This window comes from Seriola lalandi, unplaced genomic scaffold, assembly GCF_002814215.2.
Source record: "Seriola lalandi dorsalis isolate HSWRI2012SDOR001 ecotype SW California unplaced genomic scaffold, Sedor1 jcf7180002054689, whole genome shotgun sequence".
Lineage (NCBI taxonomy): Eukaryota > Metazoa > Chordata > Actinopteri > Carangiformes > Carangidae > Seriola > Seriola lalandi.
The window spans coordinates 3,285,976-3,300,508 of NW_019525242.1; the positions used below are offsets into that span (position 1 = coordinate 3,285,976).

General features: G+C 39.3%; 1 protein-coding gene across 8 annotated transcripts in view; it reads left to right on the forward strand.

Annotated features, from left to right (window-relative positions):
• Positions 1-14,533, forward strand: part of ptpn4a (protein tyrosine phosphatase non-receptor type 4a) — a 68,242-nt gene that overhangs the window by 39,164 nt on the left and 14,545 nt on the right. For 5 of the 8 annotated variants that reach the window (XM_023423115.2, XM_023423118.2, XM_023423117.2 and 2 more), the window contains 8 exons: positions 2,896-3,016; positions 3,533-3,620; positions 5,167-5,255; positions 9,204-9,267; positions 9,790-9,962; positions 11,075-11,143; positions 11,766-11,903; positions 12,694-12,855. In XM_023423115.2, the coding sequence (XP_023278883.1) occupies positions 2,896-3,016; positions 3,533-3,620; positions 5,167-5,255; positions 9,204-9,267; positions 9,790-9,962; positions 11,075-11,143; positions 11,766-11,903; positions 12,694-12,855 (904 nt within the window). The remainder of the gene's footprint in view (positions 1-2,895; positions 3,017-3,532; positions 3,621-5,166; positions 5,256-9,203; positions 9,268-9,789; positions 9,963-11,074; positions 11,144-11,765; positions 11,904-12,693; positions 12,856-14,533) is intronic. The other 3 variants (XM_023423116.2, XM_023423119.2, XM_023423120.2) reach the window with 1 other exon arrangement.

Below are 14,533 nucleotides of genomic sequence, written 5' to 3' on the forward strand. Positions count from 1 at the left end.
TGCCATAAACAGTATCAGCACTTTAATGACAAAAAAAACAACTATTGCTGCATTAATGCAGTTGGCAACCAAATAAAATGGTGTACTCTTGCTTACAATGCTGTTCCAACACCCCATGGTCTCATGTTAACCCACCGGTTAGAAAACCTCTCTGTAGACCCACAGACCAGTGGACATTCAGCCCCAGTGCTGATCTCATCTACTGTTGTGATTTAGCGTTTGGGTTAAATGCTGACTGGGCCCCTCTGTCATCAGAATAATGACTCCTGACACACTGGTGTGTCTCACTCGCGCTTTCTCTTTTACTGCTACCCTCTGTTTTCACGCAGCGTGTATTGCCCTCTGTCTGTTTCCTTCTTTTATCTCTGTTTAGTCTTTCTCATCCCTTTCTGCTTATCCCCGCTCATAAACCCCCCTCTCTTAACCCGCTTCCCTCTGCCCTCCCTCTCTCTCTCTCCCTCCCTCCCTCTTTCTTTCTGTCCTCCACCTCTCTGGCGTATTTTGTGTGGAATTTGCTCTGCTACAGTATATAGGTCAGAGAAGAGATTTGGCCTAGACTACCAACATCATGACACTACTGCTTTTACACACACACGCACACACAGACACACAAACACACATACACACACAGTCTGCAGCTAGGTCCATGTTGTCACTTCGCTCACTGCCAGCCCAGATTATGAAGATAAATGTTTGCTTTTGGAAAAACAACTTGAAGCAGCTGCTATGCTGCTAATTCAGTTAGCTTGGCCCAAAGTGCCAGCGCTGATCACTCTAAATCCCACACTAAAGCTTTGCATTCTCAAAACATCACAAATCCCACCCAGTAGACCTAAATTCTTGTTTAAAATTGACCAAATACTGTCTGGAAACCATAGCAACCCTGTCCTCAGAAATGAAGGCATTCTGGAAAATGACAAAAAAAAAAAAAAAAATCGTGAAATAACACATTTTTTTTGTTTGTTCACATTAAAGCAGTGGATGTGGACTTTAATGCAGCTTTTCATTTCTACAAAATGTTACATCACCCAACTGTTGTATGTCTTTAAAGCTGGTTTTCATACAGTTGCATAGTGTTGCATTTGTTAATTTATTCATATTGACAGTAGTGGATGTTGGAGGAATAAACACACAGTCAGGTTTTTCTGTCCAGTGTTGAAGGAAAAGCAAAAGTACACACACACACACACACACACACACACACACACACACACACACACACACACACACTCACACTCAAATGCATGCACAATTGGACTAAATTACCCACAGTGAATGTAAATCCATCATCACAAATGGCGAGTTGAACATCTTGTTTGTGCTTTGTTGGTCAATAGCATCATTACAATGACCCTGAGCTCAAGCTAACCTCTCCCACTTTGAGCTAATCTATAGCAGAGTATGGATTTCACATCAAATGATGAATATAAAGAGAGAGATCAGGTTGTCAGTTGGCCTACGTGCTTCATTGGCCTTAACATTGAACATTGTTAAAGTAATAACTGCAGCATAGGATAAAGCCAGCGTTAACCTAGTATTCTAAGACATAAGCTATTGACTGTACATATATTTCTCCCTGGAGCTGTGTGCACATCAATAAGTGGGTGAACTGGAATCGATTCATTGGTCAATATGCTTAGGCTACCGGCTAGTAGGTTAGACCAGGGACTACTTGAGTGAATTGATGCTTTTGAGCTTCAACTGTTAGCTAGTGAGTTAATGGCTTTGTGAATTCACCGTGTTCCTTCTCTCTCTCTTTATGGTTCTTCCTCTTATCCGCATCATTCTTCTCTTCATCCCCCCTTTTGCTATTTAGAGTCACATATTAAGCCTCAGGCCATCTGCTATATGAAGTACTCTGTTCATAAGAAAGTGGCCAAAACATGAATGGTAATCCTAAATGATCTATAGTTTCCATTTATATTTTCGCCTGTTCTTTAAGATATTTCCAGTTTTCACACAAATGAGGGATCTTAGTATCTTGTGTTGCCTTGTAGCTCTGCTGAAAATATGCAGGGACATCTAGTAACACATACAGACACACTTTCCCAACATCATATTCAAGAATAATGCAGTATTACTGCATTACATGAGGAGCACTCTGCTTTTAATCTCCTAATGTTGTCTATAAGCTTCAATACTAAGTGCACATTCGATGTCTTTCCATGCGGTGCTTCCTGTGATGATGTTCACTTTGCTTAATACAAAAGGATGTCAGAGGCTAAATTTACAGCTCAGGTGTGGAAATTCATTGTTCCAGCACCTTTCTGTGTTAGAGAGAGAAAAAGTATCAGTTATCAAGTGCCAGTTCAATTAAGTATGATGACAAAAAAGATTCTGTATGTCAGTGGTTTGGTTCTATTTCAGTTAATGATGAGCCAAAACACACAATCGTTCACGTCCTGAAGATGTTTGTCAGTGAAGGTGGTTTCGGTCAGCATCATTGTCAATGGGCCATTTTGGCATTGGAAACATATTTTGGCATTTCTGCCACAAATAAACAGTTACTCCTAGACTTTTTCATGTCAAGGACAAAATGGCACCTTTTGCTAACAAGCTGCAAGTTGTAATCAACAGTTTAAATTCTAGGAAATTGGTTCACAAGGCCAGTATTTGCTTGTACTGTGTTTTGGTCATTAATGGAATTTTTTTTTAACTCTTTGGTTCTACAAGTATATATTTTTTATTACATATGGATTGGACTGGTTTCTTTATCTGAGATAAATATGAGCCACAATAAATTTTCTAAAGTGGTAGTTATAAACCATACCTGCACACAATGACTGTAGGCCTCTCTGTCATTCCCGATGATGTCTCATTATTTGTCAGTTTACCAGGCAAAAGACAAAGTGATGCATTGACATCACATCAATCTCTCTCTCTTTCTCTCTCTAGCTGAGTTAGGGGACTACAGTGAAACGGAGCATAGTCAAGGCTACCTGTCCGAGTTCTGCTTCATCCCCAACCCTCCACAAGACTTCCACAAAGAGGTCGCCAAACATCACCAGCAGCACAGGTACGCTGACATACACACACCATACTGCTGTGATCTCACACATATTCTAATGCATGTACAAAACACATTAAGGACTGACACAGTGAACTTGACCCGAAAAGATTATTGAATTTCCATATATGTAGCAGCAAAGCCCCTGTCATGACAAGTTATAATGACGCCATTTGTTGCATTAAATTACAACTGTCGAGCAGCAAACTTGTTTTATAACGGCATAATATGAAAGAAAACTTCAAATAGTGTAATGTGAGCTTACACATACACACACAAAAACATTTTATCTGACATTTTACTGCATTTTATTTCTGATGGCAATTTTTTTATTGTTGTTTTTCCTTTCTCTTTCTTCTTCTCTTTCCCTTCCTCATGTGTCTCTTTAACACACTGTGTCTGTACCTACCCTGTCATCATCACTCTCTTTGCTCCCACACACAACCTCCCATCCCTGCCTGTCTTTGTACCCTCCTCTCTCTTTCTCTCTCTCCCTGTCTTCCTTTCTCTCTCTCTCTCTCTCAGCGGTCTATCTCCTGCCCAGTCAGAGTTTAATTATCTGAACACAGCACGTACGCTGGAGCTCTACGGGGTAGAGCTGCACTATGCAAGGGTAAGTCAGGTTTTATTTCATGTCTGCTTGCCTGTTTTGGTGTTTGTGTTTTTGTCTGTGTGTGTGTGTGTGTGTGTGTGTGTGTCTTAAAAGCTGTTGTGTTTATAGTTTGTGCTTGTGTATGTGTGTTTCTGTGTTGCAGTTTATGTTTTTTGTGTCCTGTCAGACAAAGTAGTGTATCTATGATTTCACTGTAGCCCTTATCTCTCCTCCCCCTCCCCCACAAAAAGACGATAATCTAGTCCGTATCCACCTCCAACAATTGTGATCAAAATTGATATCACAGAGTCCCAAACTGAGGAAGGTTTTCCCTCCCCCACTGTAACAACAAGGTTGATACTACACTGTTTTCATTCTGCCAGTAACGAAGGAGCCAAGCATCTCTGTGCTGGAACAGGTTTGAGGAGCTGCAGTGTGTACAGTTGATGTTGATGTCGAGAAATGCCAATGTGTAGCATTCAGCACTCATCATAACAGCAACAGATTGTACCATAGCAGCATAATCATCAATTATTTATTCATTTTTTAAAAATATATTTATTTTGGAGCACTGTGTAGAAAAGATCGATTAAGATAAATGACTGCATCTAAACTACTCTGCCTACTGTGATACGGTGAAAGCTGAACAGTCACCAGTGGACACCAGTGTTTGGCTCCTCAGCTGTTAGAGGAATTAGAACAATGTTTTATTAAACATGATGGCGTGACGTGTAAAGAGTGTTTAACACTTGGCTTCAACTTTATACACTTTAAAAACACTTAAAGTGTGTGAGAAAAGACTGACAGATAACATGTTTGCAAGTCACGAGGTAAATTTTTTATATTAAATATTTTGAGGATGAAAATATGCATTCCTTGCATCAATTTGCTGAGAAGTGGGCTTGCTTTTGTTTTTATGTTATCTTTACTCCTGCTTTAATGCTTTATTTTGAAACCGTAATAGAAAACTAAAAAAGTAAAACGTTCATGAACCTTGATATAACATCAAAACTTGAAAGTGAGCACTGAAAAGAAACGCTGCTCCAAAAACATTCTCATCAGGCAGAAATCACAGTCTTTAGGCCTGTTTTACAGTTTAGGCTATTCATGATTATTTATTAGACAAAATGTATCAAAACTCGTAGAGAGTCATTCTCATTGTCTTCATAAAGGAGCACCATGTTTCAGCTCCGGTGCATACTGTTTAGAATTACATTTCTGAATTTGATAATCAGAAGTCTAAACATGCTGGACAACATCTAGTTTACTGTAGATGTTTATTGGACCCTGGCTCAAACCCATCCTCACTCTATCCTTGTCCTACGCAAATTCTTATTTCCATCTGTGTGGGTTTCTTAGAGCATCTCTTTAACCTGTGCTGTTGGTTTGAGTCAGGTCTTTTAGCAACATCTACATGTTTTTTTTAGTAGTGAGGAAGCATATCCAAAAATTTCCTGGATTGTTTTTTTGTTGTTGTACTCTCTTCGTCCCCTGTTCGGCTCTTTTCCCCTGTCGCCACCCTCACTTAACACACATACTTCTTCACACTCTGTTCTCCTCTCTTCAGGACCAGAGTAACACAGAGATTCTCATCGGGGTGATGTCCGCTGGCATTGTGGTTTACAAGAACAGGGTACGGATCAACTACTTCCCATGGTGAGTGACACGCACATCCAGAACATATAATTAGATGTGTTATTTAGTATCCAGGTCAACTATGTGAGTGTGTCTGAGAGATTTATCTACCACTATTTTCAATTTAGTAGGTAACCATGATAGAGTAAGAACCAAAAAGTGCTTAAAAAGGCTGTTTTTGTGTTGCCATTTATGTGTTGTTCTAAGAGATGTTACTGTCAAAGATTACTCCAAGGTTGCAGATGTGTGGGGAAATGATGACAGTGAGAGAAAAGTTCTGGTGATTTTGATGAGAGCTCTGAGACCGATAATGGTCATATCAGATTTGTCTCAATTCAGTTTTAGGATGTTGGCTTTCAGTGAGGCAGTTGGTCAGGGTAGAGTGAGATGGTGATGGATTTAATGAATGTGTAATTATCGCCGTAGCAGTGGAGACCATGATGACAGATTATATTACCGAGGGAGAGTATGTGGACGATGAACAGTAGAGGACCAAGTACTAAACCCTGTGGGACACCTTGGGACAAAAGTTCCCTCGCTCGAAAATTGTGTGTGTGTGTATGTGGGTTGGAGGTAGAAATAGTAGAGAGAGATCACAACTGAACTAAAATATTTGCTTTTTTGAAGAAGCATGTGTACCTGTAAACCAAAAATCTTTCAGAGACTTGGTGAGAAATGCAAAAGAAACGTGTGATCTAAAGTTCAGCAGTTTCTTGTACACCTGCCGGGAGCCCACAAGCAAGGTTGTTGAAAATCAGCTGCTTTACTGAAGCTCCTCTGTGGCCAACAGAAAACCTGGCAGCGATCAGGTGTGAATGAGATGATCTGTGCGGATGAGAACTGTGTTCTTCATTGATGTTTTCCTACCAAAAACAGTCACTTTGAGCAGCTACACAGAGAAAAGTGGAGTCTTGTGCTGCCTTGCTTTCTGTGGACTGAGCTGTAATTGTTGACTAGAGTAGAGCGCGCTTCTCTGTCACCCCCCCAACCAGATTTCCCCCTGATGTGGGGAATCAAACTCGGGATGTTCTTGTCAGAAACCCACCTCTGTGTCAATCAGTCTACTGCCAGCTCCACTCCACGGCATCCAGGATTCCCCTTTTTGTTGAAAAAAATTGTGCTGCATAATGTTTCGGTAACCTTTCACACATTGATTATTGACATGGCATATTAATGTTTAATCCTCATTTGATCTTTTCTAGAATTATGCATTTGATTCCACCAGATTTTTCTGGGAGGAGAGGAGGGATTCGTGTTAAACTAGGTTTCCTGGAAATATTATGGTCATCAAATCTGCTTGCTCTCCTTGTGTCTTTGTCCTCCTTTTTCTCTCTGTGTAATTCACTTTCTCTCATCACTCTGTATGTCTCTTGCTCCCATTCTCTTTCCAAAACATCGATTCTTGGAAATCTCCCATACTTTGCTGCTGCACTGTGGGAGGCTAAATGTTAATGGGTGCCGGGGGTGGGAGAGTAACTACTCAAACCCCTGTAACTCCGGAAGATAAATTCACTCATGTGTAGGCTTAACACACACAGCCTGACCAAATGCACAAAGCACCTGGTGTGCGTGAGTGTATGTATGTGTATGGACATCAGTGTGTGTCTGACAGCAGCAAGATATTTGCAGTAGGATTAGTTTGTGTGTGTTTGTGTGTTCATATAGGGTTTAAAGAATAAATGATTTTGTCTGACTGACTTTGTGGGGACCAAATTCCTAAACCTTGGCACTGAGACATTTTAGGTTAGGATAAGTCTCCATGAGATGAACGCAAGTCAATGCAAAGTCTTCCTAAGTGGAGAAAACAGCTAAAGCAAGCTTGTGTGTGGGTGTGTGTGCGTGTGTGTGTGTATTTGCGTGCATGTCCAGTCAGCTGAGCTAAATTTAGAGACCAACAGTGGTGTCCCCAACAGCTGTCCACTACCATGTGTGAGAAAGAGAGGGGCATATCATATCCTCTCAACCTCGCACTCACTGATTTTCTTCTTTCTCTGCTTCATCGTGTCTTTCTTCAACCTCTCTATTTCTATATCTGCATGTCATTTCTCATTCTCTCTCTCCTTCCTTCCTTCCTTGCAATTTTGCATTTGACCTGTAAGACAAGGATGAGTCAAGAAAGATGGAGTGAGAAAGTGTCTGAAAAACAGAGAGAGACATTTAGATTTTTGCCCCTTTCCTATTTCTGTTCACAGTAGCCTGACAAATGAGCCACACTTAGATGGAGCATGACTCACACCCTGCTTAAGCATGTGTGTGTGAGTGTGTGTGTGTGTTTGTCCATGCAAGTGTGTGAGTAAGTATGTAAAATATATTTAGCAGGGAGCGATGAGTCACAGCAACAACAGAGCTCTAGGAAAGGATTATGTTTCTCTGCTGCTCATCAGCAGACCTCTTACTGTGGCCGTGCGTGTGCAGTCTCCTGATTTGAACATTACTTTATACCGTTTCTGCTTCTTTAGACACATGACTAGATAATACACAGGTTAATGTGAAGATATAGGTATCAGTGAATCACTGGGAGACTTCAGTGCTGTAACACTGTTATAACTCATACCCTCCAGTGATGGAAAGAGGAACAGGTCAAAGGATAAGTGAACAGTTGGGATGAGACACATGGGTCAGCTTACTTGAAGATCTGTTGATTCATTAAGAAGTGTGATTCTCACTTCTTGCTCTTCTTTTGTTTGTTCTTCTATCTACATAGCCAGTAATGAATGCATCAACTCTACTATACGGTGCTTAGAATATGGTGGATTGGAGCATGTATGTACTTCAGTACTGAGCATGGGTAAACTTCAACTATATTTTAACCTTTCAAATATCACTGATGTGCCAGAGGGTCAGTCATTACAAACTTAGGCTGTGCAGCCATAATTTGCTCAAAATCCGAGAAATTCCAAAGTTTCTAAAATATTCCAAGCTCTGAATAGTTGCCCAGGTCTGTGATTTTCCTTTTTCAGTGAAGTCTGTTGGTGTGCTCATTGTCTTCTGTTTCTGCATGTTGGAGAAACAGTCGACTAATTACTTGCATAGCTGCATAGCGAGTTAGCCAGAAATAGCAACTCTTAAGTTCTAAAATCTATTTGATTGTTCTGAAAAACGTTTTTATGACGCAGCCATAAGCATGAAATAATTTTTTAATATTTCACTTAGTGTCAAATACATCACATCACGTAGCTTTGATGATGGACTGGAACAAGCCTATAAAGAATATTTATATTTTCACGTCAGGCAGAGAGGAATAAGATAGTTTTCCAAATTGAAAGCTACTTAGTGAATGAAAGTGATAACTGCATGTTGATGAGTTGACAAATGACAAAGCAAAGTAAAAGCATCCTGAGGCTGCTGAAAATAATGCTGAATTTATTTTTTTGTATTTGGTTTCTTTCTTACTCAGATCATGTGACAGGAATCAAACCAGCTTTTCTTTATTTAGTGGTACATAGTTGCACAATGTTAATGGACTATAAGTAGCCTTCAAGGGGCAGGAACAGAAATCTGCAAGACTATTATGTATATCTAATGAAATTAAAAACCAGTGGAACATTAGCAATGTTTGTACTTGACTCCATTGCACCAGCATACAATTCCTTTTCTTCTGCATGTTTTGTTCACATTAATGCTATGTGAATAACTTGTACCAAGGTTTTTCAGATGGTTCCTGAAACACCCAAAACACATTTTTCCTCTATTCTATAGTGAACAAAGTGTCACTTTTTGTGTTCTAACTTTCGGATAATTAAAGTGATAAATAATTTTATTCCCCTTTAGCATCATAAATTACATTAAATTAGATTTAGACTGTGTTCACTTTCTCATAATTGTCACAGTTGTGTGTTGGTGTATACTTCATTACTGATAGCACGATGTGTAAAAACTAAACATCAGTGTCTCAATACAGGTAATGGGCTCACCGACTGTGGAGATACTAATGTCCCTTTGGAATTTTTTTCCTTTGCCTGCTTCCAGGTTGAAAATAGTGAAAATCTCCTTCAAGTGCAAACAGTTCTTCGTCCAGCTAAGAAGAGAGTCGGTAGGTGCACACGCACACGCACACACACAAATATAGAAAAACACACACTACTTAACCACCACCTGCCTCCCACAATTGCATCTAGTTTATGAACAGATGGAGTATATATTTTAGTTTTTCTGTACTTACTGACATATACGGCACCATAGATATGCTGATATGTGTAAGATGTGCTAGGTATGTGTAATCACCATTAGATTAACCTCCAGGTGTAGAAATAGCTAAAAGTAATGGAGAAACAATTGAAATAGTTAGCTTTAACTTAAAGTAGTAGCTTGAAGTAATGGATAATTGGTCAAAAAACTAGATAGCTAAAAATCATAGTTAACCAGATGAAACAGCTTAGAGTAATGGATTGGATAGAATGAAAAACTGCTGAAACGGTTATATAGAAGTAGTGGATAAACAGCTGAATTAGATTGCTAAGAGTAATGGATACATAATACAAAAATCAATTTTTATGTATTACTTTAATTTTCACTAATGTCCCACTAACTGTCGCCCTCTCCTCCCTGGACACAGACTGAGACTCGGGAGACGCTGCTGGGTTTCAACATGGTCAACTATCGGGCCTGTAAGAACCTGTGGAAGGCCTGCGTGGAGCACCACACCTTCTTCAGACTGGAGCGGCCCATCCCACCACAGAAGAACTTCTTCGCTCATTACTTCACCCTGGGCTCAAAGTTCAGATACTGGTAAGAACAAGAGGACACATATTTACACTCCCAGAGCAACATGGACATAATTGACACTGCACCCAAAGAACCGCTGAAATGTCTCTCCTTGACATCCAGTCACACACATTTACATGGACCAGACTTGGCTGTCTTTCCTTCTGTCTGACTCCCAGCATTTCAGGTAAACACTAACAGAAGTAGATGTTTGTTTGAAAGCTGATGCCCTTATTTCATTAGAGTTGAGAGGCTGAAACACTGCAAGGCTAGTGGATGCCTCTCATGCTAACATGCCTCAGAAAAGCACAACTTAATTATTCATGGTTTTAGCTCAAGAAAGGAAAAAAAGCTTACTTGTTTGGGGATTGGACTAGTGACTAGTCTTTTAAGTTTTGCATGAACCTTTTGTGTCCATGTGCAAGCATCATGTGCAAGTCACTTCACAGACCTACACTGCTACTGTTGTCACTCCTTATTCAAACAAAACACTTGTTTGAATTGATGATATATGTTTTCCCTGATTTCAAGTTGGACAGTGGAAGGAGAACGTAAAATAAAATAATTTGTATAAACATTTTTCTCCTTGCTCTGTTGCCTTGTGACAGCTTTGTTTCACCTCATTGATGGCATTTTCTATTTCCTTTTTCTATGAAATGTGAGTGAGAGATGAACTGAGAGTGTTCTTGTGATGCATTATTGAGCAGCAGCAGTGATGCAACGTGAATGAGCCTTTCTATGATGTTGGGCTGACTGTGTGTGTGTGTGGGTGTGTGTGTGTGTGTGTGTGTGTGTGTGTGTGTGTGTGTGTGTGTGTGTGTGTGTGTTTACCCTTAAAATATTGACTGACTTTTCAACCAGGATACACTTTTGAAGTGTGAATTTGTGTTGTTCACATGTTATTAACAGTGTATCATTTGAGTAAAATATCCATTTTAAATATGCTGTTTCTATGCTTAAGTCTTCAGTGCTGGTTGTTCATTTTAAGGCTGAATTTTTCAGGAATATTTGAGGGATTGATTCTACTGAAGTAGCTCTTATTAGTGCAGAATAAACTGGATTTTCAGCCTGTTTCACTTCAGTTAAAGGTTCCTCTTTCAGGAGAGTCCAATGACTGTTTTTGTTTCTGTCTGTAGTGGGCGGACGGAGGTGCAGTCTGTGCAGTATGGAAAGGAGAAAGGCATCAAGGACAGAGTGTTTGCCAGGTAATGGAAATGTCTTTTTTTCTAAATTTAATCTAGCCGTAACAGACTGTAAGGGTAGATGAACATTAATGTATTATTACCAGTGTAGGACAAGCCATTTTAAAACTGTAATCTATTACTCATTACACATTACTCATTGAAAAATTATTATGTTTCAAATTACTCAGCAGCTAAAGTAATGTATAACATTACTTGTGACTTTACTTTTGTTAATCAGCTGTCATCTCCATCAAAAGCTGCCTTTAAACTCCAAATCCTCTACACCCACACATCACATCTTCTCTATTTAACATGTGTAGAAATAGATAACAAGATATTGAGCTGTACAAGCAGGCAGCCCCACAGTCTGGCTTTATTGACCATCAGAAGCGCAGTTACACACCATCCAACTCTAACTAAAACTAGTCGACTCCTGGATGTGTACCGGTGCCTATTAGCAGGCCATCCAAGTCATGGAGCGTTTAGTAAATGTAATTTAATGAATGAATTTCAAATAGTAATCCTTTACACTACTCATTACTGAAAGAAGTAATCACATCACTTTTATGCTCAAGACTTATTATCACTTTTATTTACTAACATTTTCATTCTGACCACAACTGGATTAATGTCTTGGTCTAAGCAGGTCTCCCAGTAAGCCATTGGCTAGAAAGTTGGTGGGCGGAACTGACTGGGAGTCCGTCAGCAGGAACAGCCTATCAGATGAGAGACTGGAAACCCAGAGCCTGCCCACTCGCTCGCCGCCCGGGACGCCCAATCAGTGAGTCCAAGTTCCAGGGTTCATACCAGGTTGAGGGTCACTTCAGCTTCACTGTAGACTGTTATGGAAGTGTAAATTTAAATCTTATCATATTCAACACTGAGGTCTGCTTAAATTACTGTTTTGACAGAAAATTAATTGTAATGATTAAGTGTTTGATTCTTTCAGTTAAAAAGTAGGCCAGATATAGCTTTAGTAATGTTTCTAGAAAACAAATAAATGTCATGGGTAATTGACTGTAGTTTGTTTGCTACTATTAGGAAATCTGTTCTGTAAATGTTAATTTCTTCTGTTAATGAGCAGCACAACAACTTCACAACAGACCATGTTTTAAAGGAGTCGATTCCGGACTGAATTAGCAAATATTTGTTTTTATGTGTTTATTTATCCCAAAAGAATCCAGAAAACAATACATGTCTATTCCTGGTCCATTCCTGCACTTTACGATGTAGATTTTGCTTTAATCAGTTATCATCTGAAATTTTTTGATACTAGTGCCGGAATGATGTCAGCGTTTCAGTTATACCAGGGTAATACTAAGCCACACAAAAACTTTGTAATAATAAATAATAATAATAGTAATAATAATAATATACAATATAAAATTGGTAAAATTGTGTTTTAAATCAAAAACTGTTCAAACAAAGTATTTGCAGCATGCATTGTACGTCACCTTTAAGGTACTTCAGTGTTTTATACCCGAAGCAACGAACATATCTCCATTACATATTTAAATTTGTATTCCCAGCTCTCTAACAGTATGTGTCTTGTACATGTGTGTGTTTGTCAGGAACTCACTGTTTGTACAAGAGGGCACGCGACTACGCCCGTCATCCGTTGGCCACCTGGTCGATCATGTGATCCACGCTTCACCCAGCCTTCCTGTCTTCTCCTCCAATCACAAGTCAGCGTCGTCCACGCAGGCCAACAGCATCAGTCTGGACTCTACACCGTAAGTCTCACAGCTGCTGGATGCTCCATGAAATTCCAATTTTCTGGGGCGAGTCAGTTCCCTATCATTCTCATTTTTCAATCTGTTCTCCCTTTTCCCCTTTCTTCCTCTGTATTCTTGTTTGTGATGCATGTTTCAATTTGAGAAAAAAATCAGCCTCTCACTTGGTGGCAGAGGACTCAATTTCTCTTTAAATTCACTGCCTCGTTAAATAAAACAACCCCCAAAAAACAGCCGCCCTTTAATTTTGAAGTTAGATTTTACTCATCAGTGTTAGTGCCACTCTGTCTGAGTGTACTGCTGAGATGACTGGTTTTTAAATGTCTGTCTGTGTCTGTGGCTTCTACCAACAGTTTACACCCTCTCCCAGTGTCACTTAGCTGGCCCCACACGAAAGATGAACCCTTTGAAAAACAGCTCGTAAAATATGTTTGTAGCGATTAGCAGGGTGGATACGTTGTACTGTACAGCAGGGCTGAACTTGGAGTGCATGTGTGTGTGTGTCACACACTATAAAACAACTGGTGAATTCCTTTAACTAGTGAAGCTCCACACTGATGTTTCAAATGCTGAAAGCCTCTGTGTAAAAGTAAAGTGAGTTCTGAATGAGTATTAACTCTACATTGAAAAATCAGACATTCTTCATCTCAAGGAGAAAATCTTCTTTGCAATCATGGGATCTTAATTAGAGTTCAGTAAAGGAAAAAGTAAGGAGCTCAGAATAAGCCATGGATCTAAAATGCATACGTGCTATGGGCCTGGACCGGTTTGTGCTTGTGTATGGCATGCATCCTCTGTTGACACAGCAGGAGTGTGTGTGTTTGTGTGTGTGTGTGTGTGAGAGAATAGACATGGAACATTTCTCAGTTGGAAATCAGAGTGGTTAAGTAACATTACAGTGGTAGTTCAGCTGCCTACAAAGCTACAAACACACCAAGTTGTTAGATCATCACTGTGTTACTGAGCCAAAAGATGAACACTAACATTATTCATGCATGTTATTTTATTGGCTTTATTTGGTTAATTCAGCGTGGTAACCATGATGCATATTTTCAATATCATTATTTCAATGTCAAATAATGAACTTTCAACTTCAAGCAAAATTACTAATGTATATTTGGCTGGTTGTCAACATTTTCAACAACTTTTCTGTCAGTTTTTGTTTGTTCATATGCTGTGACAATTATTCTCCTCATATGCATGTTATTATCATAGTCAATCATCTCCTCCTGTTGCGCTCAGAACTACATTCAGCATGTAGCACAAAAACTATTTGCCATAATGTTAGCAAATAGTTGCTGTTTATCTTGACTACATAATTTTCTGTAGTGGGTTTCAGGGAACTTGGGGAAAATGAAGGTTTTGCCAATTTTTTCAGCATCCCAATTTTATAATCTGTTAATTTTCTTGCATGATTAATTTTTAGTTTATCCTTTATCTGGGCCATGAGAAACTCTAGGATAAGATCAGATATTACTACTGGCCTGCAAATGTTCAGAAAATAGTTTATTGGATGTAATTTCTAAAAGTAGGTTATTGTTAAAAGAAACAAATTCATGTTTTTATCCTCTCTTAGCAGTTACCTTCTCTGCCAAAACCAGATTTGGTCTAAATCCAGATTACATTTTGGTTTGTGGGACTTATCACTTAGAAATTGTGTAATTTCTACCTCCTTTTA